General features: G+C 44.5%; 1 protein-coding gene across 1 annotated transcript; it reads right to left on the bottom strand.

Annotated features, from left to right (window-relative positions):
• Positions 1-1,976: 1,976 nt before the first annotated feature.
• LOC106568301 (B-cell CLL/lymphoma 7 protein family member A) lies at positions 1,977-15,014 on the bottom strand. Its single transcript, XM_014138512.3, has 6 exons — positions 14,856-15,014; positions 13,347-13,431; positions 13,124-13,208; positions 12,706-12,855; positions 9,793-9,893; positions 1,977-9,588 (listed from the first exon to the last, which is right to left on the bottom strand). The coding sequence occupies exons 1-6, from the start codon at positions 14,945-14,947 to the stop codon at positions 9,514-9,516; spliced, it is 588 nt and encodes a 195-aa protein (XP_013993987.1). The 5' UTR covers positions 14,948-15,014; the 3' UTR covers positions 1,977-9,513.
• Between the last annotated feature and the right edge of the window lie 6,643 nt (positions 15,015-21,657).

Raw genomic sequence — 21,657 nt, 5'->3', positions numbered from 1 at the left:
CGTAGGCAGACTCCCCTTGTTCCGGATCGTACGTAGACCTCCTCCACTCCACTCTATAGGCAGACTTATTAGTTATACAGTTAATCATAATTCGTTTTAAATTGTCAGGCTTACTTAGTTCAGGGTTGCTGCTAGACTCCCTTGGTTTCGGGTCATCGGCAGACTCTGGGCAGACGGGCCACTCTAGCAGATCCAGCGCGGCGGACCGCTCTGGCAGATCCGGGCAGACGGGCCGCTCCGGCGACTCCGGGCAGACGGGCCGCTCCGGCGACTCCGGGCAGACGGGCCGCTCCGGCGACTCCGGGCAGACGGGCCGCTCCGGCGACTCCGGGCAGACGGGCCGCTCCGGCGACTCCGGGCAGACGGGCCGCTCCGGCGACTCCGGGCAGACGGGCCGCTCCGGGCAGACGGGCAGCTCCGGCGACTCCGGGCAGACGGGCCGCTCCGGCGACTCCGGGCAGACGGGCCGCTCCGGGCAGACGGGCAGCTCCGGCGACTCCGGGCAGACGGGCCGCTCCGGGCAGACGGGCAGCTCCGGCGACTCCGGGCAGACGGGCCGCTCCGGGCAGACGGGCAGCTCCGGCGACTCCGGGCAGACGGGCCGCTCCGGGCAGACGGGCAGCTCCGGCGACTCCGGGCAGACGGGCCGCTCCGGCGACTCCGGGCAGACGGGCCGCTCCGGCGACTCCGGGCAGACGGGCCGCTCCGGGCAGACGGGCAGCTCCGGCGACTCCGGGCAGACGGGCCGCTCCGGGCAGACGGGCAGCTCCGGCGACTCCGGGCAGACGGGCCGCTCCGGGCAGACGGGCAGCTCCGGCGACTCCGGGCAGACGGGCAGCTCCGGCGACTCCGGGCAGACGGGCAGCTCCGGCGACTCCGGGCAGACGGGCAGCTCCGGCGACTCCGGGCAGACGGGCAGCTCCGGCGACTCCGGGCAGACGGGCAGCTCCGGCGACTCCGGGCAGACGGGCAGCTCCGGCGACTCCGGGCAGACGGGCAGCTCCGGCGACTCCGGGCAGACGGGCAGCTCCGGCGACTCCGGGCAGACGGGCAGCTCCGGCGACTCCGGGCAGACGGGCAGCTCCGGCGACTCCGGGCAGACGGGCAGCTCCGGCGACTCCTGACTGACGGGCAGCTCCGGCGACTCCTGACTGACGGGCAGCTCCGGCGACTCCTGACTGACGGGCAGCTCCGGCGACTCCTGACTGACGGGCAGCTCCGGCGACTCCTGACTGACGGGCAGCTCCGGCGACTCCTGACTGAGCCGACACACTGGAAGCCTGGTGCGTGGTGCTGGTACTGGGGTTATCAGCCTGGGAACACGCACCTCCAGGCTAGTGCGGGGAGCGGGAACAGGACGAGTCGGACTGGGCTGACGCACTGGAAGCCTGGTGCGTGGTGCTGGTACTGGACGTGCCAGACTGGGAACACGCACCTCCAGGCTAGTGCGTGGAGTGGGAACAGGATATATTGGACCGTGGAGGCTTACTGGCGGGCTCGAGCTCAAACCTGGCATCGCCTTTTCTGGCTGGATGCCCACTACCCCCTGGTAAATGCGGGGCGCTGGTATAGCGCGTACCGGCCTAAAAATACTTGGCCTCGCCATAATACCCATTACCCATAAGCACGAGACCTGTCCATTAACTGGCTTCCCAGAAAAAGTACGGGGATTTGGCCTGGGGCTCCAAACTTGCCCCGCCAAACTACCCATATGCCCCCCCCAAAAAAATTATTGGGGCTGCCTCTTAATCGCCAGTCGTGTTCCTCTGTAGCGTTCCCGGTCTTTGCTCCATTTTTTCCATGGGTCCTCTCCGGCCATAACCTGTTCCCATGTCCATTTCTCCCGTTGGTCCAACTCAAATTCCCTCTGCTCCTTCCAGTCCACCTGTTGCTCCTTCCTCTGCTGCTTGGTCCGTTTGTGGTGGGAGATTCTGTCACAGCTGTCGTCAGGAAAGGAGGACCAAAATGCAGCAGGATTGTGGATGCTCATCTTGAAGTTTATTTTAACTCAAAAGTGAACACCAAAATAATAAACACAACGAACTCACGATCAACAAAACAGTCTTGTCAGGCTCACACACGCTAAACAAGAAACAATCTCCCACAACTACAAACACACCCTAATATATAGGACTCTCAATCAAAGGCAAATAGACAACACCTGCCTTCAATTGAGAGTCCCTACCCCAATTAACTAAACAAAGAAACAGATTCACTAGACTAAACATAACACAGTGCCCAAAAACCCCGGAATACATAAACCAAATGCTCTACTAAATCAACCACCACCCCGAACCACATAAAAGAAATACCCTCTGCCACGTCCTGACCAAACTACAATAATAATTAACCCTTATACTGGTCAGGACGTGACATAATCTAATGTTTTGCTTTCGTTGTAAAGCCTTTTTGAAATCGGACAATGTGGTTAGATAAAGGAGAGTCTTATCTTTAAAATGGTGTAAAATAGTCATATGATTGAAAAATTGTTTTTGGATTTCTGAGGTGTTTGTAATTCGCGCCACGCTCTATCATTGGATATTGGCGAGGCGTTCCGCTAGCGGCACATCTAGATGTAAGAGGTTAAAAGTTCATTTCTGGAATTTCTTTCCTTCTTAATGCGTTTGAGACAATCAGTTGTGGTATACAGAAGATAGCCCTATTTGGTAAAAGACCAAGTCCATATTATGGCAAGAACAGCTCAAATAAGCAAAAGAGAAATGACAGTCCATCATTACTTTAAGACATGAAGGTCAGTCAATCCTGAAAATTTAGAGAAATATTTACGTTTCTTCAAGTGCAGTCGCAAAATCCATCAAGCACTATGATGAAACTGTCTCTCATGAGGACCACCACAGGAATGGAAGACCCAGAGTTACCTCTGCTGCAGAGGATAGGTTCATTAGAGTTACCAGCCTCAGAAATTGCAGCCCAAATAAATGCTTCACAGAGTTCAAGTAACAGACACAACTCAACAACAACTGTCCAGACGAGACTGCATTAATCAGGCCTTCGTGGTCAAATTGCTGCAAAGAAACCACTACTAAAGAACACCAATAATAAGAAGAGACTTGCTTGGGCCAAGAAACACGAGCAATGGACATTAGACCGGTGGAAATCTGAAATTTGGTCTGATGAGTCAAAATGTTAGATTTTTGGTTCCAACCGCCTTGTCTTTGTGAGACGCAGAGTAGTTGAACGGATGATCTCTGCATGTGTGGTTCCCACCATGAAGCATGATGGAGGAGGTGTGATGGTGCTTTGCTGGTGACACCGTCTGTGATTTATTTAGAATTCAAGGCACACTTAACCAGCATGGCTACCACAGCATTTTGCAGCGATACGCCATCCCATCTGGTTTGCACTATCATTTGTTTTTCAACAGGACAATGACCCAACACACCTCCAGGCTGTGTAAGGGCTATTTGACCAAGAAGGAGAGTGATGGAGTGCTGCATCAGATTACCTGGCCTCCACAATCACCTGACCTCAACCCAGTTGAAATGGTTTGGGATGGGTTGGACTGCAGAGTGAAGGAAAAGCAGCCAACAAGTGCTCAGCATATGCGGGAACTCCTTCAAGACTGTTGGAAAAGCATTCCAGGTGAAGCTGGTTTAGAGAATGCCAAGAGTGTGCAAAGCTGTCATCAAGGCAAATGGTGGCTACTTTGAAGATTCTAAAATCTAAAATACAAAAACTACATGATTCCATTTCATAGTTTTGATGTCTTCAATATTATTCTACAATGTAGAAAATAATTTTAAAAAAATGTTTTAATGAATCCAAACTTTTGACTGGTACTGTGTATATATACTGCTCAAAAAAATAAAGGGAACACTTAAACAACACATTGTAACTCCAAGTCAATCACACTTCTGTGAAATCAAACTGTCCACTTAGGAAGCAACACTGATTGACAAATTTCACATGCTGTTGTGCAAATGGAATAGACAACATGTGGAAATTATAGGCAATTAGCAAGACACCCCCAATAAAGGAGTGGTTCTGCAGGTGGTGACCACAGACCATTTCTCAGTTCCTATGCTTCCTGGCTGATGTTTTGGTCACTTTTGAATGCTGGCGGTGCTTTCACTCTAGTGGTAGCATGAGACGGAGTCTACAACCCACACAAGTGGCTTAGGTAGTGCAGCTCATCCAGGATGGCACATCAATGTGAGCTGTGGCAAGAAGGTTTGCTGTGTTTGTCAGCGTAGTGTCCAGAGCATGGAGGCGCTACCAGGAGACAGGCCAGTACATCAGGAGACGTGGAGGAGGCCGTAGGAGGTCAACAACCCAGCAGCAGGACCGCTACCTCCGCCTTTGTGCAAGGAGGAGCAGGAGGAGCACTGCCAGAGCCCTGCAAAAAGACCTCCAGCAGGCCACAAATGTGCATGTGTCTGCTCAAACGGTCAGAAACAGACTCCATGAGGGTGGTATGAGGGCCCGACGTCCACAGGTGGGGGTTGTGCTTACAGCCCAACACCGTGCAGGACATTTGGCATTTGCCAGAGAACACCAAGATTGGCAAATTCGCCACTGGCGCCCTGTGCTCTTCACAGATGAAAGCAGGTTCACACTGAGCACATGTGAAAGACGTGACAGAGTCTGGAGACGCCATGGAGAACGTTCTGCTGCCTGCAACATCCTCCAGCATGACCGGTTTGGCGGTGGGTCAGTCATGGTGTGGGGTGGCATTTCATTGGGGGGCCGCACAGCCCTCCATGTGCTCGCCAGAGGTAGCCTGACTGCCATTAGGTACCGAGATGAGATCCTCAGGCCCCTTGTGAGACCATATGCTGGTGCGGTTGGCCCTGGGTTCCTCCTAATGCAAGACAATGCTAGACCTCATGCGGCTGGAGTGTGTCAGCAGTTCCTGCAAGAGGAAGGCATTGATGCTATAGACTGGTCCGCCCGTTCCCCAGACCTGAATCCAATTGAGCACATCTGGGACATCATGTCTCGCTCCATCCACCAACGCCACGTTGCACCACAGACTGTCCAGGAGTTGGCGGATGCTTTAGTACAGGTCTGGGAGGAGATCCCTCAGGAGACCATCCGCCACCTCATCAGGAGCATGCCCAGGCGTTGTAGGGAGGTCATACAGGCACGTGGAGGCCACACACACTACTGAGCCTCATTTTGACTTGTTTTAAGGACATTACATCAAAGTTGGATCAGCCTGTAGTGTGGTTTTCCACTTTAATTTTGAGTGTGACTCCAAATCCTGACCTCCATGGGTTGATAAATTGGATTTCCATTGATTATTTTTGTGTGATTTTGTTGTCAGCACATTCAACTATGTAAAGAAAAAAGTATTTAATAACATTATTTCATTCATTCAGATCTAGGATGTGTTATTTTAGTGTTCCCTTTATTTTTTTGAGCAGTGTATATATAAACATACATACATACATACAGTGCCTTGCAAAAGTATTCACTCCCTTGGCGTTTTTCCTATTTTGTTGCATTACAACCTGTAATTGAAATTGATTTTTATTTGGATTTCATGGAATGCACATACACAAAAGTCAAAATTGGTGAAGTGAAATTAAAAAAAATAACTTGTTTAAAAATATATATATATACACATTAAAAACGGAAAAGTGGTGCGTGCATATGTATTCACCCCCTTTGCTATGAAGGCCCTAAATAAGATTTGGTGCAACCAATTCCCTTCAGAAGTCACATAATTAGTTAAATATAGTTCACCTGTGTGCAATCTAAGTGTCACATGATCTGTCACATGATCTCAGTACATATATATATATATATATACCTGTTCTGAAAGGCCCCAGAGTCTGCAACACCACAAAGCAAGCGGCACTATGAAGACCAAGGAGCTCTCCAAACAGGTCAGGGACAAAGTTGTGGAGAAGTACAGATCAGGGTTGGGTTATAAAAAAATATCAGAAACTCTGAACATCTCACGGAGCACCATTAAATCCATTATTAAAAAATTGAAAGAATATGGCACCACAACAAACCTGCCAAGAGAGGGCCGCCCACCAAAACGCACGGATCAGGCAAGGAGGGCATTAATCAGGGAGGCAACAAAGAGACCAAAGATAACCCTGAAGGAGCTGCAAATCTCCACCGCGGAGATTGGAGTATCTGTCCATTGGACCACTTTAAGCCATACACTCCACAGAGCTGGGCTTTACAGAAGAGTGGCCCAAAAAAATCCATTGCTTAAATAAAAAAATAAGCAACCACGTTTGGTGTTCGCCAAAAGGCATGTGGGAGACTCCCCAAACATAATGAAAAAGGTACTCTGGTCAGATGAGACAAAAATGCAGCTTTTTGGCCATCAAGGAAAACGCTGTCTGGCGCAAACCCAACACCTCTCATCACCCCGAGAACACCATCCCCACAGTGAAGCATGGTGGTGGCAGCATCATGCTGTGGGGATGTTTTTCATTGGCAGGGACTGGGAAACTGGTCAGAATTGAAAGATGGTGCTAAATATAGGGAAATTCTTGAGGGAAACCTGTTTCAGTCTTCCAGAGATTTCAGAGTGGGACGGAGGTTCACCTTCCAGCAGGACAATGATCCTAAGCATACTGCTAAAGCCACACTTGAGTGGTTTAAGGGGAAACATTTAAATGTCTTGCAATGGCCTAGTCAAAGTCCAGACCTCAATCCAATTGAGAATCTGTAGTATGACTTAAAGATTGCTGTACACCAGCGGAACCCATATAACTTGAAGGAGCTGGAGCAGTTTTGCCTTGAAGAATGGGCAAAAATCCCAGTGGCTAGATGTGCCAAGCTTATAGAGACATACTCCAAGAGACTTGCAGCTGTAATTGCTGCAAAAGGTGGCTCTACGAAGTATTGAATAGTTATGCACGCTCAAGTTCTGTTTTTTGTCTTATTTCTTGTTTGTTTCACAATAAAAAAAATATTTTGCATCTTCAAAGTGGTAGGCATGTTGTGTAAATAAAATGATACAGGTCGGCCGATTAATTAGGGCTGATTTCAAGTTTTCATAACAATCGGTAATTGGCATTTTTGGACACCGATTGTGGCCGACTTTTTTACATGTATTTTTTTACCTTTATTTAACTAGGCAAGTCAGTTAAGAACACATTCTTATTTTCAATGACGGCCTAGGAACGGTGGGTTAACTGCCTTGTTCAGGGGCAGAACGACAGATTTTTACCTTGTCAGCTCGGGGATTCGATCTTGCAACCATCCGGTTACTAATCCAACGCTCTAACCACCTGCCTTATATTGCACTCCACGAGGAGCCTGCGTGGCAGGCTGACTACCTGTTACGCGAGTGCAGCAAGAAGCCAAGGTAAGTTGCTAGCTAGCATTAAACTTATCTTCTAAAACATAATCACTAGTTAACTACACATGGTTGATGATATTACTAGTTTATCTAGCATGTCCTGCGTTGCAAATAATCAATGCGGTGCCTGTTAATTTCTCATCGAATCACAGCCTACTTTGCCAAACGGGTGATGATTTAACAAGCGCATTTGCAAAAAAAGCACTGTCGTTGCACCACTGTGTACCTAACCATAAACATCAATACCTTTCTTTAAAATCAATGCACAAGTATATATTTTTAAACCTGCATATTTAGTTAATATTGCCTGCTAACATGAATTTCTTTTAACTAGGGAAATTGTGTCACTTCTCTTGCGTTCCGTGCAAGCAGTCAGGGTATATGCAGCAGTTTGGGCCGCTTGGCTCGTTGCGAACTGTGTGAAGACCATTTATTCTTAACAAAGACCGTAATTAATTTGCCAGAATTGTACATAATTATGACATAACATTGAAGGTTGTACAATGTAACAGCAATATTTAGACTTAGGGATGCCACTCGTTAGATAAAATATGGAACGGTTCCGTATTTCCCTGAAAGAATAAACGTTTTGTTTTCGAAATGATCGTTTCTGGATTTGACCATATTAATGACCTAAGGCTCGTACTTCTGTGTGTTATTATGTTATAATTAAGTCTATGATTTGATATTTGATAGAGCAGTCTGACTGAGCGGTGGTAGGCAGCAGCAGGCTCGTAAGCATTCATTCAAACAGCACTTTCGTGCATTTGCCAGCAGCTCTTCACTGTGCTTCAAGCATTGAGCTGTTTATGACTTCAAGCTTATCAACTCCCAAGATTAGGCTGGTGTAACCGATGTGAAATGGCTAGCTAGTTAGCGGGGTGCGCACTAATAGCGTTTCAATCGGTGACGTCACTCGCTCTGAGACCTTGAAGTAGTTGTTCCCCTTGCTCTGCAAGGGCCGCGGCTTTTGTGGAGCGATGGGTAACGATGCTTCGAGGGTGGCTGTTGTCGATGTGTTCCTGGTTCGAGCCCAGGTAGGGGCGAGCAGAGGGACAGAAGCTATACTGTTACACTGGCAATACTAAAGTGCCTATAAGAACATCCAATAGTCAAAGGTTTATGAAATACAAATGGTATAGAGAGAAATACTCCTATAATTCCTATAATAACTACAACCTAAAACTTCTTACCTGGGAATATTGAAGACTCATGTTAAGAGGAACCACCAGCTTTCATATGTTCTCATGTTCTGAGCAAGGAACTTAAACGTTAGCTTTTTTACATGGCATATATTGCACTTTGACTTTCTTCTCCAACACTTTCTTTTTGCATTATTTAAACCAAATTGAACATGTTTCATTATTTATTTGAGGCTAAATTGATTTGATTGATGTATTATATTAAGTTAAAATAAGTGTTCATTCAGTATTGTTGTAGTTGTCATTAATACAAATAAATAAAAATATATTTTTTTAAATTGACCGATTAATCGGTATCGGCTTTTTTTGGTCCTCCAATAATCGGTGTCGGCGTAGAAAAATCATATTTAGTCGACCTCTAATACAAACCCTCCAAAAATCTATTTTAATTCCAGGTTGTAAGGCAACAAAATAGGAAAAATGCCAAGGGGGTGAATATTTTCGCAAGCCACTGAATATATATATATATACAGTAAAACCACGGTGTGGTGTTTGTGTGGCATTATATCTTAGCAGTGCATTGACCCTCCTGAGCTAAAAAAACAACCCCAAAACTAAACGTAACAACCGGTAACTGTCCTAAACAAACACTGTATCAACCAGAGGTGAGTTTGGGGGAGGTTTGACGTGGCTCCTGGGCTAGAAGATGCCCTTAAGGCGTCAGCATGCTTCAGTTCGGCTGGCGCTTAGCCATACTCGGCTAGCCAAACCGAACGAGTGTGCTTGCTCCCTTAAAAGACCTTCGCTTAAAAAACGAGAAAAAGTGTCAATAGCAGTTTGTCCATTTTGAGACGCCGTAGTGTTTTTCTCTTCTGGACTGAGCTGAGCACACAGCGCCACCCCTGGCCATGGAGGGGATAACAGGCTGGATCATAGAGCTACTCGTGGCATTACTGAGTGTGGAAGAAGAGAAGAGGGGCTCAGTGAAGGGAGGTAAAGTCCTTTCTCCCTCTGCTCAGAGGAGTGTTAGGGGCTACGTGGGGGAGGAAGAGGATAGAGAGAAGAAAGGATGCAGTGTGACTATTTCTCCTTGTAGTCCTGAGATGGAGACTCCTGCTTGTTCTTCTTACTGCGAGGAGCCTCTTCCTCCGGATCCTGCCAGCCAACGTACGAACATACAAACACAACCATATCTGAGGAAATGAATTTGTCCATTTATTCATTTATTCATTTAAAAATGTGGATGGGATAAAAAGAGATTAAGGAGGCCCTCATGCCACTCATATTCTTTGTGGAGGAAGAGTAGAATATAGAGTACCAGACTGACCAGGGTATATGGTGGAAGATAGAGTAGAGTACCTGAGTGGCTTTGCGGCTGTCTGAGGTGTCCTTTTCTCCCGAGGAAGTCTGGCTGCTGTCTCTCTTGTCCCTCTGTCCTCTCTCTGATGGGTTGCTCTTCACTGCACCAAACACACAATAACACACCACATTAAATACCTATTAAACCAGTCACTGTCAGATCTTCAACTGTTGAATGACTGTCTGTATATCTGCATTGCTTGCTGTTTGGGGTTTTAGGTTGGGTTTCTGTATAGCAGTTTGTGTCATCTTCTGGTGTAAGGGCTTTATAAATACATTTGATTTGTATATTTAAACATCAATTAGTATTGGTATTTTGGTATGATCCCCATTAGCTGTTGCAAAAGCAGCAGCTACTTGTCACGTCACCAGTCTTCTAGCCATCATCGATCAGTTTTTCATTTTCCATTGGTTTTGTCTTGTCTTCCTACACACCTGTTTCCAATCAATTAATCATGTTGTGTATTTAACTCTCTGTTTCCCCTCATGTCCTTGTCGGTGATTGTTTGTATTGTTATGTTACGTGGGTTTGTGTATCGGTGTGCGACGGGTATACTTTACCCATGTATTGGGTACTTTGGTTTTGGAGTTGTTTTTTTAAAATTAAATACTCCATATTAACCAACTTGGTTTCTCCTGCGCCTGACTTCCCTGCCACCTACATACACGAACATGACACTACTCTTCCCGGGGTCCACACAAAACATTAAAACATGACATAATAGGCAACATTAATAGACAACAGCTCAAGGACAGACCTACATAAAAAAGCCACATGTAGCCTACATATCAATACATACACACAAACTATCTAGGTCAAATAGGTTAGCTGTTCACTTGAGCAATATGAGATGGAATGTTCCATGCAATAATGGCTCTATATGATATTGTACACTTTTTGAATTTGTTCTGGATTTGGGGACTGTAAAAAGACCCCTGGTGGCATGTCTGGTGAGGTAAGTGTGTGTGTCAGAGCTGTGTGTAAGCTATGCAAACAATTTGGGATTTTCAACACATACATTTTTCTTATAAAAAGAAGTGATGCAGTCAGTCTCTACTCAACTCTTAGCCAAGAGAGACTGGCATGCATAGTATTTATATCAGCCCTCTGATTACAATGAAGAGCAAGACGTGCCACTCTGTTCTGGGCCAGCTGCAGCTTAACTAGGTCTTTCCTTGCAGCACTCGACCACACGACTGGACAATAATCAAGATAAGATAAAACTAGAGCCTGCAGGACTTGCTTTTTGAGTGTGGTGTCAAAAAAGCAGAGCATCTCTTTATTACAGACAGACCTCTTCCCATCTTTACAACCATTGAATCTATATGTTTTGACCATGACAGTTTACAATCTAAGGTAATGCCAAGTAATTTAGTCTCCTCAACTTGTTCAACAGCTGAGATCTAGAACTTAGGGAAGGATTTGTACCAAATACAATGCTCTTAGTTTTAGATGTTCAGGACCAGTTTACTACTGGCCACCAATTCCAAAACAGACTGCAACTCTTTGTTAAGAGTTTCTGTGACTTCATTAGCTGTGGTTGCTGATGTGTATATGGTTGTATCAACCGCATACGTGGACACACATGCTTTGTTTAATGCCAGTGGCAGGTCATTGGTAAAAATAGAAAAGAGTAGAGGGCCTAGAGAGCTGCCCTGCGGTACACCACACTTTGCATGTTTGACATTATAGAAGCTTCCATTAAAGATAACCTTTTGAGTTCTATTAGATAGATAACTCTGAATCCACAAATGGGAGGTTGAAAAGCCATAACACATGCGTTTTTTCAACAACAAGTTATGGTCAATAATATCAAAGCCTGCACTGAAATCTAACAGTACAGCTCCCACAATCGTATTATTATCAATTTCTTTCAAACAAACATCAGTCATTTGTGTCAGTGCAGTACATATTGAGTGCCCTTCTCTATAAGCATGGTGAAAGTCTGTTGTTAAATTGTTTACAGAGAAATAGCATTGTATTTGGTGAAACACAATTTTTTCCAACAGTTTGCTAAGAGCTGGCAGCAAGCTTATGATTCTGCTGTTAGAACCAGTAAAGACCGCTACCAAAGGCCCAGATAAATCATGTATTATTTCTGTAACAAGACCTACTGTTGAGTATTCATGTTTACACTTTTATTTGCTACTTGTAAACAACTCAAGTCAAGGGCAACTGGAACGGATTAATGCTCCTGTGTGGTGATATGGAGCAATTACTTGTGCTCAGATAAAAAGGCATGACTGGGAGAGTAATAAATATAGGCATACTTGAAAGAGAGGGGTAGAGAGATAGAGAGAGTGGGGTAGAGAAAGAGAGAGCTATAGCGAGAAAGAGGGGGTAGAGAGAGAGAGAGGGTAGAGAGAGAGAAAAAGAGAGGGGTAGAGAGAGAGAAAGAGGGGGTAGAGAGAGAGAAAGAGAGATGGGGTAGAGAGAAAAAGAGAGGGGGAGAGAGAGACAAAAAGAGAGAGAGAGGGAGAAAGAGAAAAAGAGAAAGAGTGAAAGAGAGGGGATAAAGAGAGAGTTCTATTTTGTACCAGGCTGAGAGAGGTCTCTTGTTAGCAGGGGTGCAGATGGAGGGTTGGCAGTTGAAGCCTCGAGGGTCTGGTCACAGCTGCACTCCCTCTCTCTCTCAGTGGGATAGAAAAGATAACCCTCTCTCCTTGTCTCTCTCTCCCACAGTCTCCCAGTGTGATGAGCCTCTGAGTACAGCCCTGTGACTTCAGGCCTAACGACTGGAGCTCTCCAGCTAACCAAACAGCAATTGAAGAAACACTAAACCCTACCACAGGGTTCACCCATCCAGTTCTATTAAAAGTGTATGGATGGGCCACTACAGGTGGGGATTTCAGGCTGGGCATTTGAGCGGGATTCCCCATGTTGGTGGTAGTGGTAGTGTGTGTGTGTCTCACCCCTGTTGCAGTCAGGGCTCTGGTCGCTCTTGGCCTCACTGTTGTCGCCGTAGGATACGGTGGTGGGTTCGGGGGCTGGGCTAGTGCTGCTGCTGGTTTCCTGTTTGACGGGGGAGGAGTCAGCGATAGAACTCTGGTTACTGTTATCGTCTGAGAAAAAGAAGGGGAGAGGGAAGAAGACAGAAGGTTTTTACATTTGTTTAACCTTTAACTCCATTCTGGGTCCACAGGCATACACACTGACCCACACACTGGACGTTAAGTGTCCTACAGAGTTCAAAGCTGCAGAGCCGTGTTATTTACAGTGAGATATGGCCGCAACTAGATAACAGCCAATGAAATAAGGGTTGTAAATATGTAATAATGGACCATTTGTCAGAGTTTCACAGCTATGGACTCTGAATTGAGCTTTACCCACCATTCATGTCCATCATCTCAGGAGAAGAGCTGTTCTCTGGTGTGGTCAATTCTGACCCATTCTTCTCATCCTTCCCCTTCTTCTTCTACAAGACAACAGACAGGGGCAGAAATACTGTTTACATACAACACAATGACGTGACATGAGTTTTGGATGCTGAGAGAATTCTATAAAAGAACTAGACACTGAACTTGAATGAGGCTGTGGTGTGTGTATTATGTACTTCATCTGCTGTTTTGGGCTCAGTCACTGGAACCCACTTGAAGATCCTCAGGGACGTGTCTCCAACTGTCACCCATTTCTTCTCCCTGGTAGAGAGAGACACACACACGCACACACACACGCATAGAATTATTTAAATGGTTCACTTCGATTCGCATTCAATGTTCCTTTAGTGATAACTCTCTCAGGGAATCCCACAAAACACAATACTTGTTTGTTTATTGATTGTATTGTGTTTTGTGGGATTCCCAGTCAGTCAGAAATAAACAACAATATGGAGACAGTCCCAGACTTTTGTTATAGAATAACATAGTTCCTATCACTCCTGGTTTAAACCCGAGTGGCGCAGCAGTCTAAGGCACTGCATCTCAGTGCTAGAGGCGTCACTACAGACCCCGGTTCAATTCCAGGCTGTATCACAACCGGCCATGATTGGGAGTCCCATAGGGCGGCGCACAATTGGCCCAGCGTCGTCCGGGTTTGGCCAGGGTAGGCAGTCATTGTAAATATGAATTTCTTAACTAACTTGCCTAGTTAATTAAAGGTAAAAAAATAGGACTTTTTGCATTATTATAATAAAACCATAATTGCATTTTTGCAATAGCAAACGTGATCCAATACAAATTACAATTGAAAATCAAAATAGTTTTGATTCAAGGGGTACAAGTAAACATATCCATATGAAAACAAACTGAAGTAAGCTATTAGATTTTGTTTACATTCTTTCCATCTCGAAAGTTTCCTAACTGCAATTTTCAAATGGCCTAAACACTGTTCCTATCTTTTCAATTACTTTGCTGAATTACTCTATTTCATGGAGACATGGGTGCAGAATCTCCATTTTAATTCATAAAACGAATCAAACGAATCCACTGTTGAAAATAAATGTTGCCTTGATATAAAGTTCATAAACATAATTTTGAAATAAAATGTAAAAAATTCCAGTGTTATTTCTAAGATTTGAAAAACAATGATTTATATTTGTAAAACCCTGAGACTGACTGCTTGTTCAGCAATCCACTTCTCCTACGCCCTCCCTCTCCCAGACCCACCGCGCAATCTCTGTTCGACCTAAAGGGCGACCCAAAGCGCTTAATTTAAAACTCCAGACGGTCTAAAAACGACTCGCTCTAGGGCGCACTTGTCATAGTCCTGAAGTGTGTTAATGAATGATTTGCGTCGAGCCAGTGTTCTGTCGGCTCTCTCCCTCTGCCACTACAGCAGCCAGGAGAAAGGAATAGCTTCATGTGACTGCAACGAAATGGCTTCTGGGTTTAACCCATATTAAACCTTGGTGGAAAATTCTCTAGAATAATAGGGATGTCGGTTTGTAGGCTACTCGATATACGTAGCCACGCACACCACGAGTGCGTCCTGCGCACATGAGTAGAGATACTGTACTAAATCCCATATTTCAATCGTATGCTCATTCGTTCTATTTCCCTCCCAAAACAGGCAAGGCTTTTTCTCATGTTTGGTAACGAATGGTGTTTTTTCCCCCCTGTCTTACCATTTCCGTACTTTCTCAATCGCGGCCATAACCCGCTTGATGTCATCTTTCGCCCTGCTCCGGGTCTCGGCTCGTACCGACCTGCCCGACATTTCCGCGGTTGGAAGGCTAGGAAATATTTAAAGCTCGCCGGCAGTTCTGACACAATGCAAACACACCGTACAGAGCGCACAGAGGAGCCAGCGCGCTTGCGCCAAGTGGAGAGGAGCGAGTTGGGCCCGCTGCAGAGAAGCGCCTTGTTTCCCCGCTGTAATACAGACAGCAGAACAAGGCCACACAAACTCAACTATGGAAAACTTTGCCTGAAGATTCATAAAGAATATTATAGGTAAAACAAAGGGTAACACTACGGAAGAGGTGGTGGTGGTACTTGGACATTCTTTTTTTGCACGATAGTACTCGTGGCAAAAGTGACAATATTTCGAGAATAAAGGCGAAATTAAATTGAGTAAAGTGTCAATAAACTCAAAATTGAATTGGAGAAGGATAGCGCTTCCCTAACGGGGATCAATGAATGCCACCAAACCCCGATGGACCTTGCATAGCTACGAGGCAGGGGTTTGGGTAAAGCCCTGTCTGAGGTAATTATTAGGGGTATAGACCCTTTTCCAGTACACAACACACGGATATTACGCAGGACTCTTCGCGACAGCAGCCATCATCATCTGATGACATTAAACAGCCTACATTTACGTTTATATTAGGCTACTTCTAAACAAAATTACTTTGGGTTTCTCTTATGTTTTGATTCTTGCTTGAACAGTTGCAAAGATTAGATTTGTTTGTGGCCTTTAATAAATAACTATTTTGGATGCAGCAGTTGTAAGCTAGAATGCTAACGCTCATTGACTATTTCCATACATTGTTACGTTACAGCCTTATTCTAAAATGGATAAAACAATTTATCAATCTACACAAGATAAGCCATAATGACAAAGGGAAAACAGTTTAAAAAAAAGTCGAAGTTTATTCAAAATAAATAACAAATACCTTAGTTACATAAGTATTAAGACCCTTTGCTATGAGAATCGAAATTGAGCTCAGGTGCATCCTGTTTCCATTGATCATCCTTGAGATGTTTCTACAACTTGATTGGAGTTCACCTGTGGTAAATTCAATTGATTGGACATGATTTGGAAAGGCACACACCTGTCTATATAAGGTCCCACAGTTTGCAGTGCATGTCAGAGCAAAAACCAAGCCATGGGGTTGAAGGAATTGTCTGTGGAGCTCCAAGATAGGATTGTGTCGAGGCACAGATCTGGGGAAGGGTACCCAAAACTTTCTGTAGCGTTAAAGGTCCAAGAAAACAGTGGTCTCCATCATTCTTAAATGGAAGAAGTTTGGAACCACCGAGACTCTTCCTACAGCTGGCCTCCCGGCCAAACTGAGCAATCGGGGGAGAAGGGCATAGGTCAGGGAGGTGACCAAGAACCCAATGGTCACTCTGATAGAGCTCCAGAGTTCCTCTGTGGAGATGGCAGAACCTTCCAGAAAGACAACCATCTCTGCAACACTCCACCAATCAGGCCGTTATGGTACAGTGGCCAGACGAAAGCCACTCCTCAGTAAAAGGGACATGACAGCCCACTTGGAGTTTGCCAAAAGGCATCTAAAGGACTCTCAGACCATGAGAAACATCATTCTCTTGTCTGATGAAACCAAGATTGAACTCTTTGGCCTGAATGCTAAGCGTCACATCTGGAGGAAAGCTGGCACCATCCCTACGTTGAAGCATGGTGGTGGCAGCATCTTGCTGTGGGGTAATTTTTCAGCAGCAGGGACTTGGAGACTAGTCAGGATAGAAGGAAAGATGAACGGAGCAAAATACAGAGAGATCCTAGATGAAAACCTGCTCCAGAGCGCTCATGACCTCATACTGGGCCAACGGTTCACCTTCCAAAAGGACAACGACCCTAAGCACACAGCCAAGACAATGCAGGAGTGGCTTCGGGACAAGTCTCTAAATGTCCTTGAGTGGCCTAGCCAAAGCCCAGACTTGAACTCGATCGAACATCTCTGGAGAGACCCGAAAATAGTTGGGCAGCGGCGCTCCCCATCCAACCTGATAGAGCTTGAGAGGATCTACAGAGAAGAATAGCGTCATACCAAAGAAGACTTAAGGCTGTAATCATTGCCAAAGGTGCTTCAACAAAGTACTGAGTAAAGGGTCTGAATGCTCATGTAAATGTGATATTTCAGTTTATTTTTAATAAATTAGAAAAACAATGTGTGTAGATTGATGAGGGAAAAATCTCTAATCAATTTTAGAATAAGGCTGTAACGTAACAAAATGTGGTAAAAGTCAAGGGGTCTGAATACTTTCCAAATGCACTGTATACAGAGTGCATAATTTTTTTTAAATGTGACCGGGATGGCAGAATAAAGTCAAAGACTTATTTCCATTGTGGTCCTTGTTTTTATTTTTGTACATAACATTACTTACAGTGCCTTCCAAAAGTATACACCCCCTTGGCATTTTTCCTATTTTGTTGCATTACAACCTGTAATTTAAATGGATTTTTATTTGGATTTCATGGAATGGACATACACAAAATAGTCCAAATTGGTGAAGTGAAATGAAAAAATAACAAAAAATTCTAAACAAAAACCCGGAAAAGTGGTGCGTGCATATGTATTCAACCCCTTTGCTATGAAGCCCCTAAATAAGATCTGGTGCAACCAATTACCTTCAGAAGTCACATTATTTCAGATTATTCAGACAAGTTAGCTGGCTAACTCCTTGATCCAGTTTTGTAGTATACATTTTATATTTACATTTTAGTCATTTAGCAGACGCTCTTATTCAGAGCGACTTACAGTAGTGAATGCATACATTTCATAATTATTTTTTTCTCCGTACTGGTCCCCCGTGGGAATTGAACCCACAACTCTGGCGTTGGAAACATCATGCTCTACCAACTGAGCCACACCCCTCAGACATAATTAATAAAAGTCCACCTGTGTGCAATCTAAGTGTCACATGAGCTGTCACATGATCTCAGTTTTTATACACCTATTCTGAAAGGCCCCAGAGTGCAACACCACTAAGCAAGCTGCACCATGAAGACCAAGGACCTCTCCAAACAGGTCGGGGACAAAGTTGTGGAGAAGTACAGATCAGGGTTGGATAATAAAAAATATTTTAAACTTTGAACATCCCACGGAGCACCATTAAATCCATTAGTAAAAAATTGAAAGAATATGGCACCACAACAAACCTGCCAAGAGAGGGTCGCCCACCAAAACTCACGGACCAGGCAAGGAGGGCATTAATCAGAGAGGCAAAAAAGAGACCAAAGATAACCCTGAAGGAGCTGCAAAGCCCCACAGTGGAGATTGGAGTATCTGTCCATAGGACCGCTTTAAGCCGTACACTCCACAGAGCTGAGCTTTACAGAAGAATGTCCAGAAAAAAGCCATTGCTTAAAGAAAAAAATAAGCAACCACGTTTGGTGTTCGCCAAAAGGCATGTGGGAGACTCCTCAAACATATGGAAAAAGGTACTCTGGTCAGATGAGGCGAAAATTTTGCTTTTTGACCATCAAGGAAAACACTATGTCTGGCACAATCCCAACACCTCTCATCACCCTGAGAACACCATCCATAGTTGGGGCAGCATCATGCTGTGGGGATGTTTTTCATTGGCAGGGCCTGGAAAACTGCTAAATATAGGGAAATTCTTGAGGGAAACCTGTTTGTCTTCCAGAGATTTGAGAGTGGGACAGAGGTTCACCTTCCAGCAGGACAATGATCCTAAGCATACTGCTAAAGCAACACTCAAGTGGTGTAAGGGGAAACATTTAAATGTCTTGCAATGGCCTAGTCAAAGTCCAGACCTCAATCCAATTGAGAATCTGTAGTATGACTTAAAGATTGCTGTACACCAGCAGGAACCCAGCCAACTAGAAGGAGCTGGAGCAGTTTTGCCTTGAAGAATGGGCAAAAATCCCAGTGGTTAGATGTTCCAAGCGTATAGAGACATATCCCAAGAGACTTGGGGGGGGGGAGTAGTTATGCAGGCTCAAGTTTAGTTTTTTTGTCTTATTTATTGTTTGTTTCACAAGAAAAAATATTTTGCATCTTCAAAGTGGTAGGCATGTTGTGTAAATCAAATGATACAACCCCCCCAGAAATCTATTTTAATTCCAGGTTGTAAGGCAACAAAATAGGAGAAATGCCAAGGAGGGTGATTACTTTCACAAGGCACTGTAGATACAGACACGAAAAATGGTATACTCTTCAATCATTAGGCAGCTTTTGACTTTAATAAAAATTGGTTACGGTTGGTATGGCTTTGAGTTGCTGTAGTAGTTTGTTCCACTCAACAGTACAGGTATATAAAAAGGTGTTTTTACCAGATAAACTCTTACATTTAAAACAGTGAATATGAGAGTCTCTGACTGTGGTATTATGCTGGACATCGAGCAAAATAAAACTAATTGGATAGGTACCTGGGGGCTGAGTCAGTGAAAGTCCTGTGGACCAGACCAAGTTGCTGCTAGGACTTGGTGAGAGTCAGGAGTCGGGATGCAGATTTTGGAACCATTTGTAGTATAGGGAGGGAACAGAATAAGGAAGTCCCAGCAGGTGTTGGATGAACATCACAGACCGTCTCTTCAATCGATCAGTTTCTCACAGTGAAAATAATACTGTAGAGTCTTCACGCTCCACTGAATAGCGTAAGGTAATGTTTAGTTTTTCCTGTCTTAACGCATTGTGATTTGACAAGTTTTCGAGCCAAGAGGAAGCCCATAGCATCAGACTAACATTGATGTGGTCAACCTGTTTTGAGGACGGTCAGATTTAAAGATTTCACATGTTGCATCATCAACTAATTCAATTGACATCATCAACTCATTTAAAAAAAATACATATTTACACATCACATACATTTTTCTTTCAAACGTGACTGGGATAGCACAGTAAAGTCAAAGACTTCTTTTCATTCTGGACCTTGTTTTTATTTTATTACATAGATAACATTACAAATTGCGGTGGAAATTCAACACCAGGGACACCTGAAGTCAATGTTAAATGAATCACTCGTTATTATCATTTAACTGGAGAGGTTACAACAAACACATGTACAAAGTACAAGTCTGCCACAAGCTCCACCAGGGCGGTCCATTCAGGCCTCTTACAGTGCCTTGCGAAAGTATTCGGCCCCCTTGAACTTTTCGACCTTTTGCCACATTTCAGGCTTCAAACATAAAGATATAAAACTGTAATTTTTTGTGAAGAATCAACAACAAGTGCGACACAATCATGAAGTGGAACGAAATTTATTGGATATTTCAAACTTTTTTAACAAATCAAAAACTGAAAAATTGGGCGTGCAAAATTATTCAGCCCCTTTACTTTCAGTGCAGCAAACTCTCTCCAGAAGTTCAGTGAGGATCTCTGAATGATCCAATGTTGACCTAAATGACTAATGATGATAAATAGAATCCACCTGTGTGTAATCAAGTCTCCGTATAAATGCACCTGCTCTGTGATAGTCTCAGAGGTCCGTTTAAAGCACAGAGAGCATCATGAAGAACAAGGAACACACCAGGCAGGTCCGAGATACTGTTGTGGAGAAGTTTAAAGCCGGATTTGGATACAAAACGATTTCCCAAGCTTTAAACATCCCAAGGAGCACTGTGCAAGCGATAATATTGAAATGGAAGGAGTATCAGACCACTGCAAATCTACGAAGACCCGGCCGTCCCTCTAAACTTTCAGCTCATACAAGGAGAAGACTGATCAGAGATGCAGCCAAGAGGCCCATGATCACTCTGGATGAACTGCAGAGATCTACAGCTGAGGTGGGAGACTCTGTCCATAGGACAACAATCAGTGGTATACTGCACAAATCTGGCCTTTATGGAAGAGTGGCAAGAAGAAAACCATTTCTTAAAGATATCCATAAAAAGTGTCGTTTAAAGTTTGCCACTAGCCACCTGGGAGACACACCAAACATGTGGAAGAAGGTGCTCTGGTCAGATGAAACCAAAATCGAACTTTTTGGCAACAATGCAAAACGTTATGTTTGGCGTAAAAGCAACACAGCTCATCACCCTGAACACATCATCCCCACTGTCAAACATGGTGGTGGCAGCATCATGGTTTGGGCCTGCTTTTCTTCAGCAGGGGCAGGGAAGATGGTTAAAATTGATGGGAAGATGGATGGAGCCAAATACAGGAACATTCTGGAAGAAAACCTGATGGAGTCTGCAAAAGACCTGAGACTGGGACGGAGATTTGTCTTCCAACAAGACAATGATCCAAAACATAAAGCAAAATCTACAATGGAATGGTTCACAAATAAACATATCCAGGTGTTACAATGCCCAAGTCAAAGTCCAGACCTGAATCCAATCGAGAATCTGTGGAAAGAACTGAAAACTGCTGTTCACAAACGCTCTCCATCCAACCTCACTGAGCTCGAGCTGTTTTGCAAGGAGGAATGGGCAAAAATGTCAGTCTCTCGATGAGCAAAACTGATAGAGACATACCCCAAGCAACTTACAGCTTTAATCGCAGCAAAAGGTGGCGCTACAAAGTATTAACTTAAGGGGGCTGAATAATTTTGCACGGCCAATTTTTCAGTTTTTTATTTGTTAAAAAAGTTTGTAATATCCAATAAATTTCGTTCCACTTCATAATTGTGTCCCACTTGTTGTTGATTCTTCACAAAAAATTACAGTTTTATATCTTTATGTTTGAAGCCTGAAATGTGGCAAAAGGTCGAAAAGTTCAAGGGGGCCGAATACTTTCGCAAGCTACTGTATATACTGCTACACAAAAAGCTATATAT

This window comes from Salmo salar, chromosome 13 (assembly GCF_965601325.2).
Source record: "Salmo salar chromosome 13, fSalSal1, whole genome shotgun sequence".
Taxonomy (NCBI): Eukaryota; Metazoa; Chordata; class Actinopteri; order Salmoniformes; family Salmonidae; genus Salmo; species Salmo salar.
Note: the sequence above shows the minus strand (reverse complement) of the source record. Positions and strands in the feature narration are given on the sequence as shown.

What these genes read in the sequence shown, in the direction of transcription:
- LOC106568301 (XM_014138512.3), bottom strand. Translation starts at nt 14,947, where the DNA reads ATGTCGGGCAGGTCGGTACGAGCCGAGACCCGGAGCAGGGCGAAAGAT. An exon ending in ATTGAGAAAGTACGGAAATG is followed by an intron (nt 13,432 to 14,855) that starts GTAAGACAGGGG and finishes TCTCTCTACCAG; the next exon opens with GGAGAAGAAATGGGTGACAG. An exon ending in AGCCCAAAACAGCAGATGAA is followed by an intron (nt 13,209 to 13,346) that starts GTACATAATACA and finishes GTTGTCTTGTAG; the next exon opens with AAGAAGAAGGGGAAGGATGA.